General features: G+C 43.8%; 1 protein-coding gene across 1 annotated transcript in view; it reads right to left on the bottom strand.

Annotated features, from left to right (window-relative positions):
* The window catches only part of Zswim5 (zinc finger SWIM-type containing 5), a 109,379-nt gene that overhangs the window by 6,373 nt on the left and 88,536 nt on the right, over window positions 1–14,470 (bottom strand). The window contains exons 6-11 of the mRNA XM_021160422.2: window positions 11,016–11,192; window positions 8,576–8,722; window positions 7,948–8,085; window positions 3,852–4,112; window positions 3,088–3,223; window positions 2,178–2,335 (exon numbers count right to left, since the gene is read on the bottom strand). Of these exons, the coding sequence (XP_021016081.1) occupies window positions 2,178–2,335; window positions 3,088–3,223; window positions 3,852–4,112; window positions 7,948–8,085; window positions 8,576–8,722; window positions 11,016–11,192 (1,017 nt within the window). The remainder of the gene's footprint in view (window positions 1–2,177; window positions 2,336–3,087; window positions 3,224–3,851; window positions 4,113–7,947; window positions 8,086–8,575; window positions 8,723–11,015; window positions 11,193–14,470) is intronic.

Here is a 14,470-nt window from a genome sequence, read left to right as displayed (position 1 = left end):
GACTGTGAGCATCCAGGTCTGTGTTTGCTAGGCCCCGGCATAGTCTCACAAGAGACAGCTATATCAGGGTCCTTTCAGCAAAATCTTGCTAGTGTGTGCAATGGTGTCAGCATTTGGAGGCTGATTATGGGATGGATCCCCGGGTATGGCAGTCTCTAGATGGTTCATCCTTTCGTCTCAGCTCCACCTATTTTATTTTTGAGACAGTCTCATTATGTAGCTCTGGCTGTCCCAGAACTTACTCTGTAGACCAGGTTGGCCTCAAACTCAGAGAACTTTCTGCCTCCTGAGTACTAGGACTAAAGGCATGTGCTATTTCTGGTTTTAGTAAGTTTTAAAATTGGACTGTTAACTTTCAGGGTTTGTTGTTGTTGGAGACAAATTGATTTGTCTCAATCTGGAATAGAGTCTCTGTATTCCAGGATGGCCTTGAACTTATGTAGCAGAGTCTGACCTTGAACTCCTGGTCCTCCTTCACCTCCTGAATGCTGTGATTATAGATGTGTACTGGGATGCCTGGTTTATGTAGTGCTGGAGCTCAAAACCAAGGCTTTAAGCATGCTAGGCACATACTCTACCATCTGAGTTGCAGCCCCAGCCTCCTGATAAGTTTAAGAATTCTTTGTATATTTGGGATACAAATTCTTACACTGAGTTGGAAACACTGTTATAATCAAGACTACTTGATGATCTGAGGGATTTTGAACTTGGAGATATTAACACTTTGTGTCTTACTGACACAGAGATATATACTCATATATAAATATACTATTATATATATTATATTTTGCCACAACTTTAGGTGGCTAAAGAAATAAACTTCCATGCTGCAGACATCATTTTTGAGTTTATATTCCAAAACATCCATAAAGGGCAAGTTCAGGGGTGGGGGTGGGGAAGCGGGGAGATACAGCTTGTTAGCTAAGAGCCCTTGCTGTTCTATCATTAAGATCCAAGTTTATATCCCAACAACCATATGAGGCACCTTACAAAGCTTGTAATTCCAGCTCTCTGGGATCTGATGCCACTTCTGGATTCTGAAAGATATTTTTAATTAGAAAAAACAACAAGACAACCAGGCAGTGGTGGCGAACAGCCTTTAATCCCAACATTTGGGAGGCAGAGGAGGTGGATCTGAGTTTGAAGCCAGTCTGGTCTACAGAGCAAGTTTCAGGACAGCCAGTTGCACAGAGAAATCCTGTCTGAACGAGGAAACAAACGAGGAAAGAACAACAACAAAAAGGCATCTTAAAATAAACGTCCACAGGTTTCCTGGTACAAAATACTCAGGATCCACAGTTGACAGCTGGGATTTTATTGCAGCTCCTTGTCTAGAGCTTCTTTTCACTTCTGTTTGTGATGAAGCCTGCAGAGCTAACATGACTACACGAGCCCCGAGGGTCAGAGTCATTCCATACTCTATCCTTTGGTAGAATAATCACACTCTGCCTTAGTACGGAGAGTTACAGGCTTTGAGGCTGAGACGTCACCAACAGTGATCTCCATTTTATAGATTTTGAAACTGATATTGGAAAACTAAAATGACTTTATCAGGTGGAAGATTACATTCAGAAGTTAATGTAAAAATCATTTGATTATCAGGCCATATGTGGTGGTGGACATCTTTAATCCTAGCACTTGGTAGGTAGAGGCAAGAAGGATCTGGGTGAATCTGGGGCTAGTCTGGTCTACAGAGTGAGTTGCAAGATAGCTAGGCCTACACAGAGAGATCCTATCTCAAACAACCAAATAAAAACCATGTGATTATAGAGCTAGAGAGATGGATTATGGTTAGAGAATGTATTGCTCTTGCAGAGAACCCAAGTCCAGTTTGTAGAACCAATGTCAGGGGGCTCACTACCACCTATAACTCCATGTCTGAGGGTATCAGAAACCTCTGACCTCACTGAACACCGGCAATCATGTACACAGACACATAATGTGAAACAATTTTTTTAAATTTAGAAATCATTTGATTCTTTATATTCAGGGTCTTAGGATTTTCAAGTAACTCAGGCAGAATTCTAGTCTGACCCAGGTGCTCTTCCTAATGAACAGTCAACATGAAGACCCCCACTGCTCCTGTCAACACAGAGCACATGGCTTCTCTTTTTCAGGAGACTGTGGGCCCAGGTGGGTAGGTATAGTAAGGATGTTGGATGTCTACCCGTGCTTACCTTTGGCAGCGGTCAGCATGGTGGAGGCGAGTTCACACTGCTGTGACTCTAAGTGTCCGAGCGTGAACCAGCGAGGATAGCGGCTGGGTACCACAGACACCATGTGATGGGGGTGGGACGTGTCGCCTGCGGAAGATGAGTTTTCTAGCACAGGTAACCTAAAAGACCCAGGAAGCGCCATCAGCTTCATTTAGACTCTGGCCATTGTGACCCCCTTTAGGGAAGTTTGCTTTCTGCTGGGGAGAAATTGGTTAGGGAAAGACAGGCTAAGAGCTTTGAAGGGTTTTAAACCTATAATATATGTCAGGCCGGTGCTTGGGTACTTGGAAACCTTGAGCTGATAGTTTCCACTATAAAGCGATTTGACAGACACAGAGTGGCATAGGATTATTTTGAAGAGCCTAAGAAACATATGCCAGGGAACTTCCTTCTAGCTAAACAGCTCTCTCAGTCTTACGGCCTAACTAAAATTCTTTCTCTGTATTGTCTGCTACATCCTACATATCTACACAGGTAAACCAAGAATCCTAGTCTAGCTTGAAAACAAGATTCTCATAGAGCATTGCTTCTGGGTCTTGGAGTATACATATTTATCTCTCCGCCTCCTATATTCCTCTGGGGACATGTACCTGGACCCATGACTGAATGGAGTTATGTTAGGAAATAAATCCCTTCTGAGGCTACCCAAGTGGTTCCAAAACAGGGAGGCACCATATTTATTATATCTTGGGGGCCCTGCTCAGACAATTTACCCTAAATATGTGGTGGGGTCAAGTGTTTCATTAATAAAGAATCCCAGAGCTTAGATCATATGAACATATGGAGGCCCTGGGTTTGGGAAAGAGACAAAGGGGAAAGGGAGTAGGGCAGGCAGAGGAAGAGGCCATCAGGCTGGACAGGGGCTACCCACCTCATGGCGCGTAAGGCTAACTTGTAAGACAGGTCTGGATCATGAGGCAGCAGAGCTGAGAACAGATACTTTGCAAAGGTGTGCATGGGAACACTCTCCCGGTGGATGACTTCTCCCAGGCCGCTGAAGGGGCCTCCTGAAGGAAGAAGATGAGCCAGCAGTTACTGTTTATTTGTTTTGTATGCTTATTCTAGCCTAGACTTGGGAGCCCAGCAAGCTTGTATGCTAAACTTCATTACTTTTTTTTTAAATTAGGTATTTTCCTCATTTACATTTCCAATGCTATCCCAAAAGTCCCCCATACCCTCCCCACCACTCCCCTACCCACCCACTCCCACTTTTTGGCCCTGGCGGTCCCCTAAAGTTTGCAAGTCCTATGGGCCCCTCTTTCCAGTTTTGATACATATGCAGCTAGAGACAAGAGCTCTGGGGTACTGGTTAGTTCATAATGTTGTTCCACCTATAGGGTTGCAGATCCCTTTAGCTCCTTGGNTACTTTCTCNAGCTCCTCCATTGGGGGCCCTGTGATCCATCCAATAGCTGACTGTGAGCATCCACTTCTGTGTTTGCTAGGCCCCGGGCATAGTCTCACAAGAGACAGCTATATCTGGGTCCTTTCAGCAAAATCTTGCTAGTGTATGCAATGGTGTCAGAGTTGGAAGTTCATTACTTTTTAATGTCACAAATATTTCTGTGCTTTGTCAGAGAGGGGAATCCAGAGTGCTGACTAGAGGCGTTTTTACCATGACCCCCTTTCTTCTTACCCTCCAGCAGTAAGACGCACTGCTTGCGCAGTGTCTGGACTAGCTCATCATCCAGCTGCAGTTCCTGGAGCTGGCTTAGGAGTTGCTCCTCATTACGGCACACCTTGTCCTGTGCATAGAGGCCTTCAGGCATCACCCTCTGTTGTCCCATGCCCATCAGAGCAACCTCCAGGGCCAGTGACAGGTACGACTCATTGCTGTTTGGGCAGCCTGAAGCCACAGGTACGTGCTGGTACACAGGAAGTCTGCTTTCATTCATATCTGAGGAGAACAAGTTACCAAGTTCCTTAGGACAGGTCTAGTGGGTTATCCTGTGTCTCTGCCTGTCCCGCTTTGGGATATCAGTTGCTTAATGGTTATTATAAAGCTAAATCAGAACCTCAAAGCAGTAAGAAAAATACACTAAAAAAAAAAAAAAGATTATGAGAACCACAAAAAACAAAACAAAACAAAACAAAAACAAAAAAAAAACAACAACACTCCTTCATACACAAATTGGGTAGGCCAGCCAGGGAAGCATAAAGTCTTATTTTTGCCAATGTATAATAGAATCGTAATTGTTTTTGTGTCTGTTTCTGCTACCTCAGTGTGAGCACCTTTAGGGGATGAGAGCATCTCACTGTTCTGGGTTTCTCCAAAAGAGCAGTGTATGTCAGTGGTAAACAGATAGAGCAGCTTTAGGCTTTTCAAGCTATAAGCGTCATTGTGCAGATGAAGGTGTTGTCCCTCTGCAGGAGATTAGGACAATCAGGCCTGTTCTAGCTTGGCTTGGGGTAACTTTTTTTTTTTGTTTGTTTTTTTGAGACAGGGTTTCTCTGTATAGCCTGGCTGTCCTGGAACTCACTTTGTAGACCAGGCTGGCCTCGAACTCAGAAATCCGCCTGCCTCTGCCTCCTGAGTGCTAGGATTAAAGGCATGTGCCACCACGCCTGGCTTTTTTAAAGATTTATTTTTTATTATTATACATAAGTACACTGTAGCTGACTTTAGTGGCACCAGAAGAGGGCATCAGATCTCATTATGGGTGGTCGTGAGCCACCATATGGTTGCTGGGATTTGAACTCAGGACCTTCGGAAGAGCAGTCAGTGGTCTTAACTACTGAACCATCTCTCCAGCCCCTGGGTTAACTCTTTATATCTACTCAGAGATACTGACTCCATCCAGTTTAACTCTTACTTTGGAAATTTTTGCATCTTCTATGTGATGGCTTTATAAAATGCGTCACTAAGGATTTCAGGACGTGCAGAGGGGTTTAAGAGCCAATGACTTATTTGGATATGATGACATATGCTTGTAGGTTTAGCTGCTTAGAATACTGGTGAGAGGATAGCTAGGATCCTCGAGTTCAAGAACAGTACAGGGAATAAAAAGGAGTATGTGTAAGGGTTTGGAGGGAAGAATGGGGGAGAGAGGGGTGATATAATTATAATCTCAAAAACAAAACTAACAAACAAAAAAGACCTTTACCCCCCCCCTCCTTTTCTATTAAGTAGCCCTGGGGACAGTTAAGTGGCAGGTAACGCTAGGGGCACATGAAGAGTAGTAGTCATAATGTCTGCTTGCAAGTAGCTGACAGCGTAGTAAGAGATACTAATACTAAAGCAAACGCAAATAAATCCAACACAGTGATAACCCAGGGGAAGGAGAGCAACTGTGTATCCAGCCTCAGTGTGGGGCACTTAGTCTGTTCTTTTGTTTGGGAAATTGGTACAAACCCACCATGAGGGAAGAATGTTAAAAGAAAATGAGAGTGTAGCTAGGAAGCTAGTTAGATGCTGACAGGCTTAAAAGCCATAGTCGGCAGCTGTAAAATGAGGGTCTCAAACTTCAGAGTTTTGATTTCTAGTTAAAAGAATTGGCTCTGGGGCTGGAGAGGTGCCTCAGCAGTGGAGAGCTTTTACTGTTCTTCCAGAGGAGGTGGCTTCAGTTCCTACCATCAAGTGGCTCAAAACCACTTCTTATTCTAGCTCTAGGGGGATCTGACACCTCTTAAAAAAAAAAAAATAAAGAAGCTGGACAGTGGTGGCGTGCGCCTTTAACCCAGCACTTGGGAGGCAGAGGCAGGCGGATTTCTGAGTTTGAGGCCAGCCTGGTCTACAGAGTGAATTCCAGGACAGCCAGGGCTATACAGAGAAACCCTGTCTTGAAAAACCAAATAAAGAAAAGAAAAGAAAAGAAAAGAAGGAAGGAAAGAAGGAAGGAAGGAAGGAAAGAAGGAAGGAAGGAAGGAAGGAAGGAAGGAAGGAAGGAAGGAAGGAAGGAAGGAAGGAAGAGGGAGAGGGCAAGAGCGAGAGAGAGAGAGAGAGAGAGCGAGTGAGAGAGAAAGAAAGAGAAAGAGAGAGAGAGAGAGAGAGAGAAAGAAAGAAAGAAAGAAAGAAAGAAAGAAAGAAAGAAAAGAAAAGAAAAGAAGAGGTGGGTTGTGTTGGCAGAGTGGGATATGAGTTTTATCTCTCTGGCTTGGGTACAGAAATGACATTTTTTCTGCAGGAGAAAAATGATTATTTAGCTGGAGGCTCCCTATTAAGAATAAAGAGTTATCATGGTCTTTCTTCTCTCTCCTCTCTCGTTCTCTCTTTCCTTTTCTCCTCCTCCTCCTCCTCCTCCTCCTCTTCCTCCTCCTTTCGGTTTTGCAAGATTGGGTTTCTCTGTGTAACTCAGGCTGTCCTCTTCCTGCCAGGTGCTGGGATTAAAGGCATGTGCCACCACCACTAACTGTCTTCTTTCTTATCACCTGGACAGGAAAGTGCCCCTCAAGATGTTTCTCAAACTGTTCCAGCAGTTTCAGAAATAATATAAAGCCTACCTAAAAGTGTAGTCTCTTTAGTCATTGCTCTGAAGGTATCCTGCTGTGCAAGGCCCCTCTGACCACTGTCCACTCTCCCTTTGAGAATGTACCATCCTACTTCTAATAGAGTCCAAGGATCTTCTATACTACACTCTATGTGTCTTGTTTAGGTTTTGTTTTTATTTGTTTGCTTTTGAGTCAGGGACTCACTATATAGCCCTGGCTGGCCTGGAACTTGCTACGTGTAGACAAGGTTAGCCTCAAATTCATAGAGCTCTGTTTGCCTCTGCCTACCAAGTGCTGGGATTAAAGATGTGTGCCATCACACCCAGCACTGTCTAAATTCTCTCAACAGAGATCTCAAGGACTGGGGAGCCAAAGGGAAACTAGAACAAGATTCTGCTAAGAGTATTATATGGTTTTAAAGAAAGATACTTTATTGTTGCTTTTTTTTGTTTGTTTGTTTGTTTGTTTTTTTGTTTTTTCGAGACAGGGTTTCTCTGTATAGTCCTGGCTGTCCTGGAACTCACTTTGTAGACCAGGCTGGCCTCGAACTCAGAAATCCGCCTGCCTCTGCCTCCCGAGTGCTGGGATTAAAGACGTGCGCCACCACGCCCGGCTTTATTGTTGCTTTTTAAAAGATTTATTTATTTAATGTATGAGTGCTCTATCAGCATGTACACCTGCATGCCAGAAGAGGGCATCAGATCCCAGTATAGATGGATGTGAACCACTCACTATGTGGTTGCTGGGAATTGAACTCAGGACCTCTGGAAGAGCAGCCAGTGCTTTTAACCTTTAAGCTCTCTCTCCAGCCGTCTACTTTGTTGGTTTTTTTTTTTTTGAGGCAGGGCCTTATACTGTGTGATCCAGGATGACCTTTTCTGTTAAAATTCACCAGCTTCAGCTTCTTGAATGCTGAGATTATAGACCTGAGCCACCTTACTTGGCTTAAAAAGAAGAGGAAGAAGAGGAGGAGGAAGAAGAGGAGGAAGAAGAGGAGGAGGAGGAGGAGGGGAGAAGTGGGCATTTGGGGGAGGGTCCGGCTAGCCTTAAAACCCTGGGCTCAAATGATCTTCCTGTTTTAGCCTCCTGAGAGTAGCTGTGGCTACAGGTGGGCACTGCCATGAATACTTGACGCACACACTTCTCATAGAGATGGTCTCCCACTTCTAGACTGCTCTGAACTTTTTTCCTCTGACTCCTAAAATTCCTCTAGCCTTTCTTATCCCCCTAAGGAAGCTCGTAAGGTAAAGTAGGAAAGCAGGACACACGGGCAGAGATGGCTTGTTTCAGGCTGACCCTTGTACCTGACATCTCCATGTAGCTGTCATCATTCAGGCGGCAGGCTTCAGTCAAAGTGAGAAACAGGCAGCCAATGGGATCCAGGGGATGGCCCACCCAGCCCTCCAGGTTTGTGATTGTTGTCGTTCCTCTCTGCAACAACTCTGGAAGCAAGCAGGTTTCAAGTTTTAGACCGAGAGATGTGGAAATGTGCTTTTCTTTTGCTTTCATTTCCTAATCAGTATCATTCCGTCCTTGACCAGAAAATCAAAAGCTCCCCCTATTGTTATGTGTGCTCGATTGGCTCGATTGCAAGCTCACCAGCCAGCTCTAGTTTAGACTGTCTGCTGGCAGTGTATATATGGAGACAGCTTTACAGTTTCAAAAGCATCTTCTCCAGGTCTTAGTGGGCCTTCCAGGTGGAAGCCTGGAAGCTTCCAGTGAAAAGCAGGCTCACTGTTCCTATTTTACATTCAGTAAATAAAGCTGAGCTTCACAGGAATAGCAAGAAGGCACTCCACTCAGCAAGCAGAATTGCTTGGAATTCTCAAGCCCATGGAACTGAATGAAAATTAGGTTCTTCATCTTTTTATCTCCTGCAGGTCCTTATCACCCTGAGACCCCAGGATGTTAGAGGATTCCTAATCACTATACCTTTCTTCTGATGTTTGTAGATCTCTAGCTGCCGCTGCTGCTGCAACCTCAGAGTATTAATGATGGCCACCGTGAGTCTGAGAGCCTCTTTTGGATACCCATGAGATCGCAGCGCATCAACCCGAGCACAGGCTGTAGGCACGTGCTCTACCAGGCAGGAAAGAAACATTCTGTTAGAGTTAACATTTCAAACAGGAAAGTCCTATGTTTGACAGACAAAGGGGTCCATGTTCAGTCCAGTTTCTCAGATTCAACTTGGTGTGTGCTTTAGAACAGGGACTGTGCCTTTTATCTTCGAGGATATAAGTGGAAGAAGCCATCTTGAAAGGGCTCCTCTAGCCTCAGTGTGATGGGATACACAACTAGAACAATAAGAAGCAGATTCTCTGTGAACATGCACTATGGGAACCTGGTGGAGCAGCCGCTAGCTGTCTAAGGGGAAAGCCTCAGCATCAGATGATAGTTTTATTGTCGGAGGCAGGGTCTCATGTAGCCTAGGCTCCTTGTGAACTTTGATATGCAGCTGACACTAGCCCTGAATTCCTGATTCCCCGTGCTTTCAAGTTTTGGGATTATAAGCCTGTACCACCATATCTAGCTTCATTATCAAATGATTAATATATTCATTAGTAACCCTGTCTCCTGAGGACCTATATTATATGTCAGATAATGCACTGGGCAAAGGAAGTACAAAAGATAGAGAAGGCAGGACAGCTGCTCTAAAGGGCTCATGAATGAGACCTAGACAGACAATTATAAGGCACTGACATGACAAACACCTATACTGGAAATATCTGAGCTACACTTGAAGTACAAGAATGATTATGAGTGGGTAGGTAAACAAGGAAGACTTTCTTAGCAAAGAGTATATATGTTTAATCATATATAAATAAGACCATAAAGGAAGTCTAGATAATTTCTTTGGAGTATGGCAAATAGTTCAAGGTAGCTAGAGCTGAGCTGAGGCTAGAGCTAGCTTGGCAAGGTCTCCAGCATGGAGATCTGCTGGCCTCTGCCTCTGTATATCATTTACTTCTGTACTGTAACAACCCCCTTAGCTTGCTTGCTTGTTTATTTATTTAGTTAGCTGGGTTTTAGAAACAGAGTCTTACTGTGTAACCTTAGCTGGTCTAGAACCCTAGCTAGTATGGTCTACAACTTGCGACACAGACCATACTAGTATCGAACTCGCAGAGATCCACCTTCCCCGTCTCCCAGTTTCTTTTTTTTTTTTAAAGATTTATTTATTTATTATATGTAAGTACACTGTAGCTGTCTTCAGACACTCCAGAAGAGGGCGCCAGATCTTGTTACGGATGGTTGTGAGCCACCATGTGGTTGCTGGGATTTGAACTCTGGACCTTCGGAAGAGCAGTCGGGTGCTCTTACCCACTGAGCCATCTCACCAGCCCTGTCTCCCAGTTTCTGAGGTTAAGTTACCACCATACCAGGCTCCCAAGCTATATTTTAGAATGAATGCACTCTAGGAAAGCTAAGGACAAACTGATGTAAACCAGACAGTCATTGCAGGAGAAGTTTAAACTAGATCAAACAGTTCTATCCTGTTATAAAGGATGCTAGGAAGATGAGGAGGAGAAAAGAAGACAGCCTGGTGACGAACACAGACTGCATCCTAGTTCCTAGCATGGGGTAACTGCAGTTTCAAACACAGTGTTATTTTTATGTGTGTGTGCTCATGTGTGTGAACATGTATGCTTAGACTGTGGAGTCCAGAGACAACCTTGGGTGTTATTCCTCAGACATTATCCACCTCTTACAATTTTTAAAATGCCTGTTTTTTTTTTTCATTAGTGCATTTGGCCTATGAGTGTGAGTGCAGGCATGTGTATGGAGGTTCCAGCAATCAAACTTAGGTCATCTTGCTGGCTTTTTTTTGAGGCTAAATCTCTCACTGTCCTATAACTAGCCAATTGTGCTAAGCTAGGCTGGAATCTGCTGTCTCTGCCTGCCCTGTACTGGGATTTTAAAGTACATAATACAATGCCTGCATTATTTTACGTGGGTTGTGGGGATCAAACTCTGGTTCTTACTGACCAACCTACCGCCTCGGTTCCCATCATGCAAGCAAGCTGTGTAAGTTGTGAGCAGAATATAATGTTGCTTGGTAACAGATAACTGAAGTGTGTGAACTGATGCCTAGTGGTTTTGTTTACTCCTCGATAGTATCAACTGCTTTATCTTTTTCCCAAAGCCTATGGGAAGGATATTTCCACTTGAGATTATTATACCTCAGCTAAGCATAATACAAATGAAATAGGCCTCAAATAAATGACCTGAGTTGGTAATAAATGCTCCAAAAGAAATGGATGGATATTAAGTTGTAGCTAGTACTGCTGGGACCTATGCTGGTAGCTCATGTGGGCCTGGTACAGGTGGGACTGGGACCTGATGTTCTTGGAACATGGAGGGCTAGACTTACCAAGCCACAGTGGCTGGCCATGGGAATTAAAGAGTAGTCGCTCATTTTCCCGCTGGCAGGCAGGAGCTGTATAGATATCACTGCTGATTATTCGTTGTAGGTGGCTGTCCTGCCAATGTAACTCACGACCTTCAATGGCTCTAGTGAAGACTGTTCGTCTTGGTCTGGATAAAGAGTCTGAGGAAAGAAAAAGAACAGCTGAATTGAATATTCTGAGGTTCTAACATGGCTCTTCTATGTCTTCTATCCAAACAAAACAAAACAAAACAAAACAAAAAAACGAAACCCAAAACCAAAAACCAAAACAACCCTCCCCACCCCCCAAAAAACCCACCTTATACAGAGGGCAATAAATTTCATTTTCTTTAAGTAACTTTCTACTGGGACTCAGAGCCACATGATGGCTTGAAGAAACAGCTACTCAATAGCTCAATAGTAAAGATATAGGGCTGGGGAGATGGTTTAGCAGGTAAGAGCACTGACTACTCTCGTAGAGGTCCTAAGTTCAAATCCCAGCAACCACATGGTGGCTCACAACCATCTGTAATGAGATCTGACATCCTCTTCTGGTGCGTCTGAAGACATCTACAGTGTACTTAGATATAATAATAAATAAATCTTAAAAAAAAAAAAGTAAAGATATAAACTGTTTTCCTTATCAGTCAGAAAAAAAGAGGCAGTTAGATAATATCCTTAAATAATCATAACTTGCTTCATTTGCAGCATGACCCTTATTATAACTTCTTTGTTATTCAGATCAGAAGCTGAAAAAATGACTCAAGAGCTTGACACAGGAGGCTTACAAGTTTGCAGTTAGCCTGGGTATATAATACTCTGTTTTAACCAACAACATCCCCTGCCTCAGGTCCCCTAAAAATCAAAAACAAATAAAAACTGATGAATGAATGAATGATTAAGTAGATAAAGCTGACAATGATGTTACAGTTTGTTCACTTATAGTTTGTTCTCAAGAAAGCTGACGCTGACGAACGTTCTCATTGAGATCTGACCATGCTACCTCCCTTCAGGAAAAGGACTTTGGGGAAATCAACACTACAAATAGGCCCAGATCATCAGCCCCTGTATCTGTGTCTGTTTGTCTATCTGTCTCTTTCCTATTTTATATGCTCTTCTAAGAATACTGAGTCTGCCCCAAAGTTGGATGCAATTAACATTTTGGTGATGATGTGAGAAGGGCTTGGACAGAGACGGACTCACTTCTCAGCACAGCAGACGCTTGCCTGCTTGTCTTCTTGACTTTCACAGCACAGTGGGTCCGTATTTTGCAAACAAGTAACAGAGGCCCAGAGAGTTAAAGTCCCTTACAGGGGACAGCCTAGCTCTTTATCAGGAATTCAAATGTTTTTTTCTTCCCTTTTTCTTTCTTTCTTTTCTTTTCTTTTTACTTTTTTTTCATTCTTTTTCTTTCTTCTTTTTTTGCCATTTTAGTCTTTGCTATTCTCCCACCTAGGCTAGCTGTATCTATTCAAATAGATTATAAAATCTTCTATAAATTCATCTATTTGGGGGGTGGTGGTGAGAAAGTTGAGATAGGGTTTAAAATTGCTATGTAGCTGAGGTTGGCCTTGAGTTTGATCCTCCTGCCTCTACCTCTTAAGTGCTGGGATTATAGGTATGTGCCACCATGCTTGACTCATAAACTCAGTTTTATAAAAAGAGGTTTGGCTAACACATTTGTGTGCTTGAATGTTTGTGTACCACATGCATTGGGTCAGAAAAGGACATCAGACTCCTGGGACTGGAGATACAGGCAGTTGTGAGCCAGCTGATGTTGGGGCTGGGAAAAGAATCCAGGTCCTGCTCAAGAGTAGCAAGTGCTCTTAACTGCTGAATCATCTTCTCCATCCACTGCTGGGAGGGGCCGGGGGGGTTAGAGGGAAGCGGGGTAGAGAGAGAGAGAGAGAGAACGAGAACCCACATGGCAGCTCACAACTGTCTATAACTCCAGTTACAGAAGACCCAACACTTTCTTATGGCCTCCCTGAACACCAGGCATCCACATGGAACAGAGACATGTATGCAGGCAAAGCCCCATACATTTAAATAAAATGAAAAAAAGAGTATGGGACAAAATATGAGTGAACAAAATGAAAGGTCTACTTCATGAGGACTTACGTAGACTCATAGATATGACATCTTAAAAAGATAAAAAACTCAGGCTGAAAAGATGGCTCAGGGGTTGAGAGCACTGGTTACTTTGCCAGAGGCCTTGAGTTCAATTCTCAGCACCCACATGGTGGCTCATGGTCATCTGTAGCTCCAGGTCCAGGGGGATCTGATGCCCTCTTTTGGAAAAGCTCTCATAAACAGGTGATTCCACTAGGCTCCTTGCAGGAACCTAGCAATGGCTTAAGTTATTTTTTGCTGCTGCTGCCAGGCTGTGTATAAAAGGGCTACCTGCTACCTTGCTCCCCACTTCCATCATTTTCTCTCCTCTGTGCCCCACCCCCTTCTCTGCCCTCATGGCTCTGCCCTCATCTGTCTGCTTGTCTATATGTCCACTCATCTGCCTCAGCCTTTTCCCAGGTCTTCAACTCCTCTCTCTCCCTTCCCCCAGTAAAACTGGTTTATATCAGTTCTGCTGCTTTCCTAATTCCTCAGGGGGCATATCTTGACGTGGGACCATCAGGTACTGCTCAAAACCAACCACTGTTGCATTAGCTGGACTGCAGCCTGTAAGTCATCCTAATAAATCACACACACACACACACACACACACACACACACACACACACACATATACATATACACACACACACACATATATATATACATATATATGGAAAGAGAGAGAGAGTTGAGTGTCACTCTATAAGATCTGACTCTAGAGAACCCTGACTAGTACTGGGCATGGTGGTTGGTAGTACAGGCCTGTAATTCTAGTACTTGGGGGCAGAGACAGGAAGATTAGCAAGCTGAGGACAGCCTGTGCTGGCCTGTCTAAAAATACAAAAACAAAACAAGGTGTGAAAAAGAACAAGAAGAAAGGAGAGGAAGAGATTAAGATATAAGCAGAGACCTGGAAAAGGAAGAAAATACATGAGACTACTGTTAAGAGGAAAAATCTGAGCAGGAACTACACGTTTGGGATTAGCAGATAGATAATAAATAGTGCATGCACAAAGGCAGTATAGACGTGGTCTGATGACAGCGCTGGGCACTGAAAGCATGTTTGAGTTGGAGAGTAAGGGAGGAGACAGAAAGACCCACTTAGAAGAGGACAATGAGATAATGAGAACCAAGAGAAACTGGAAATCAAATGACAAAGATGTTTCAAGCAGGAAATGATCAATGTCAAATACTGCTAAAAGGGCAAAGGTCAATTAAGAATGCAACTGAGGCCGGGCGTGGTGGCGCACGCCTTTAATCCCAGCACTCGGGAGGCAGAGGCAGGCGGATTTCTGAGTTCGAGGCCAGCCTGGTCTACAAAGTGA

Source organism: Mus caroli, chromosome 4, assembly GCF_900094665.2.
Source record: "Mus caroli chromosome 4, CAROLI_EIJ_v1.1, whole genome shotgun sequence".
Classification (NCBI taxonomy): domain Eukaryota; kingdom Metazoa; phylum Chordata; class Mammalia; order Rodentia; family Muridae; genus Mus; species Mus caroli.
Note: the sequence above shows the minus strand (reverse complement) of the source record. Positions and strands in the feature narration are given on the sequence as shown.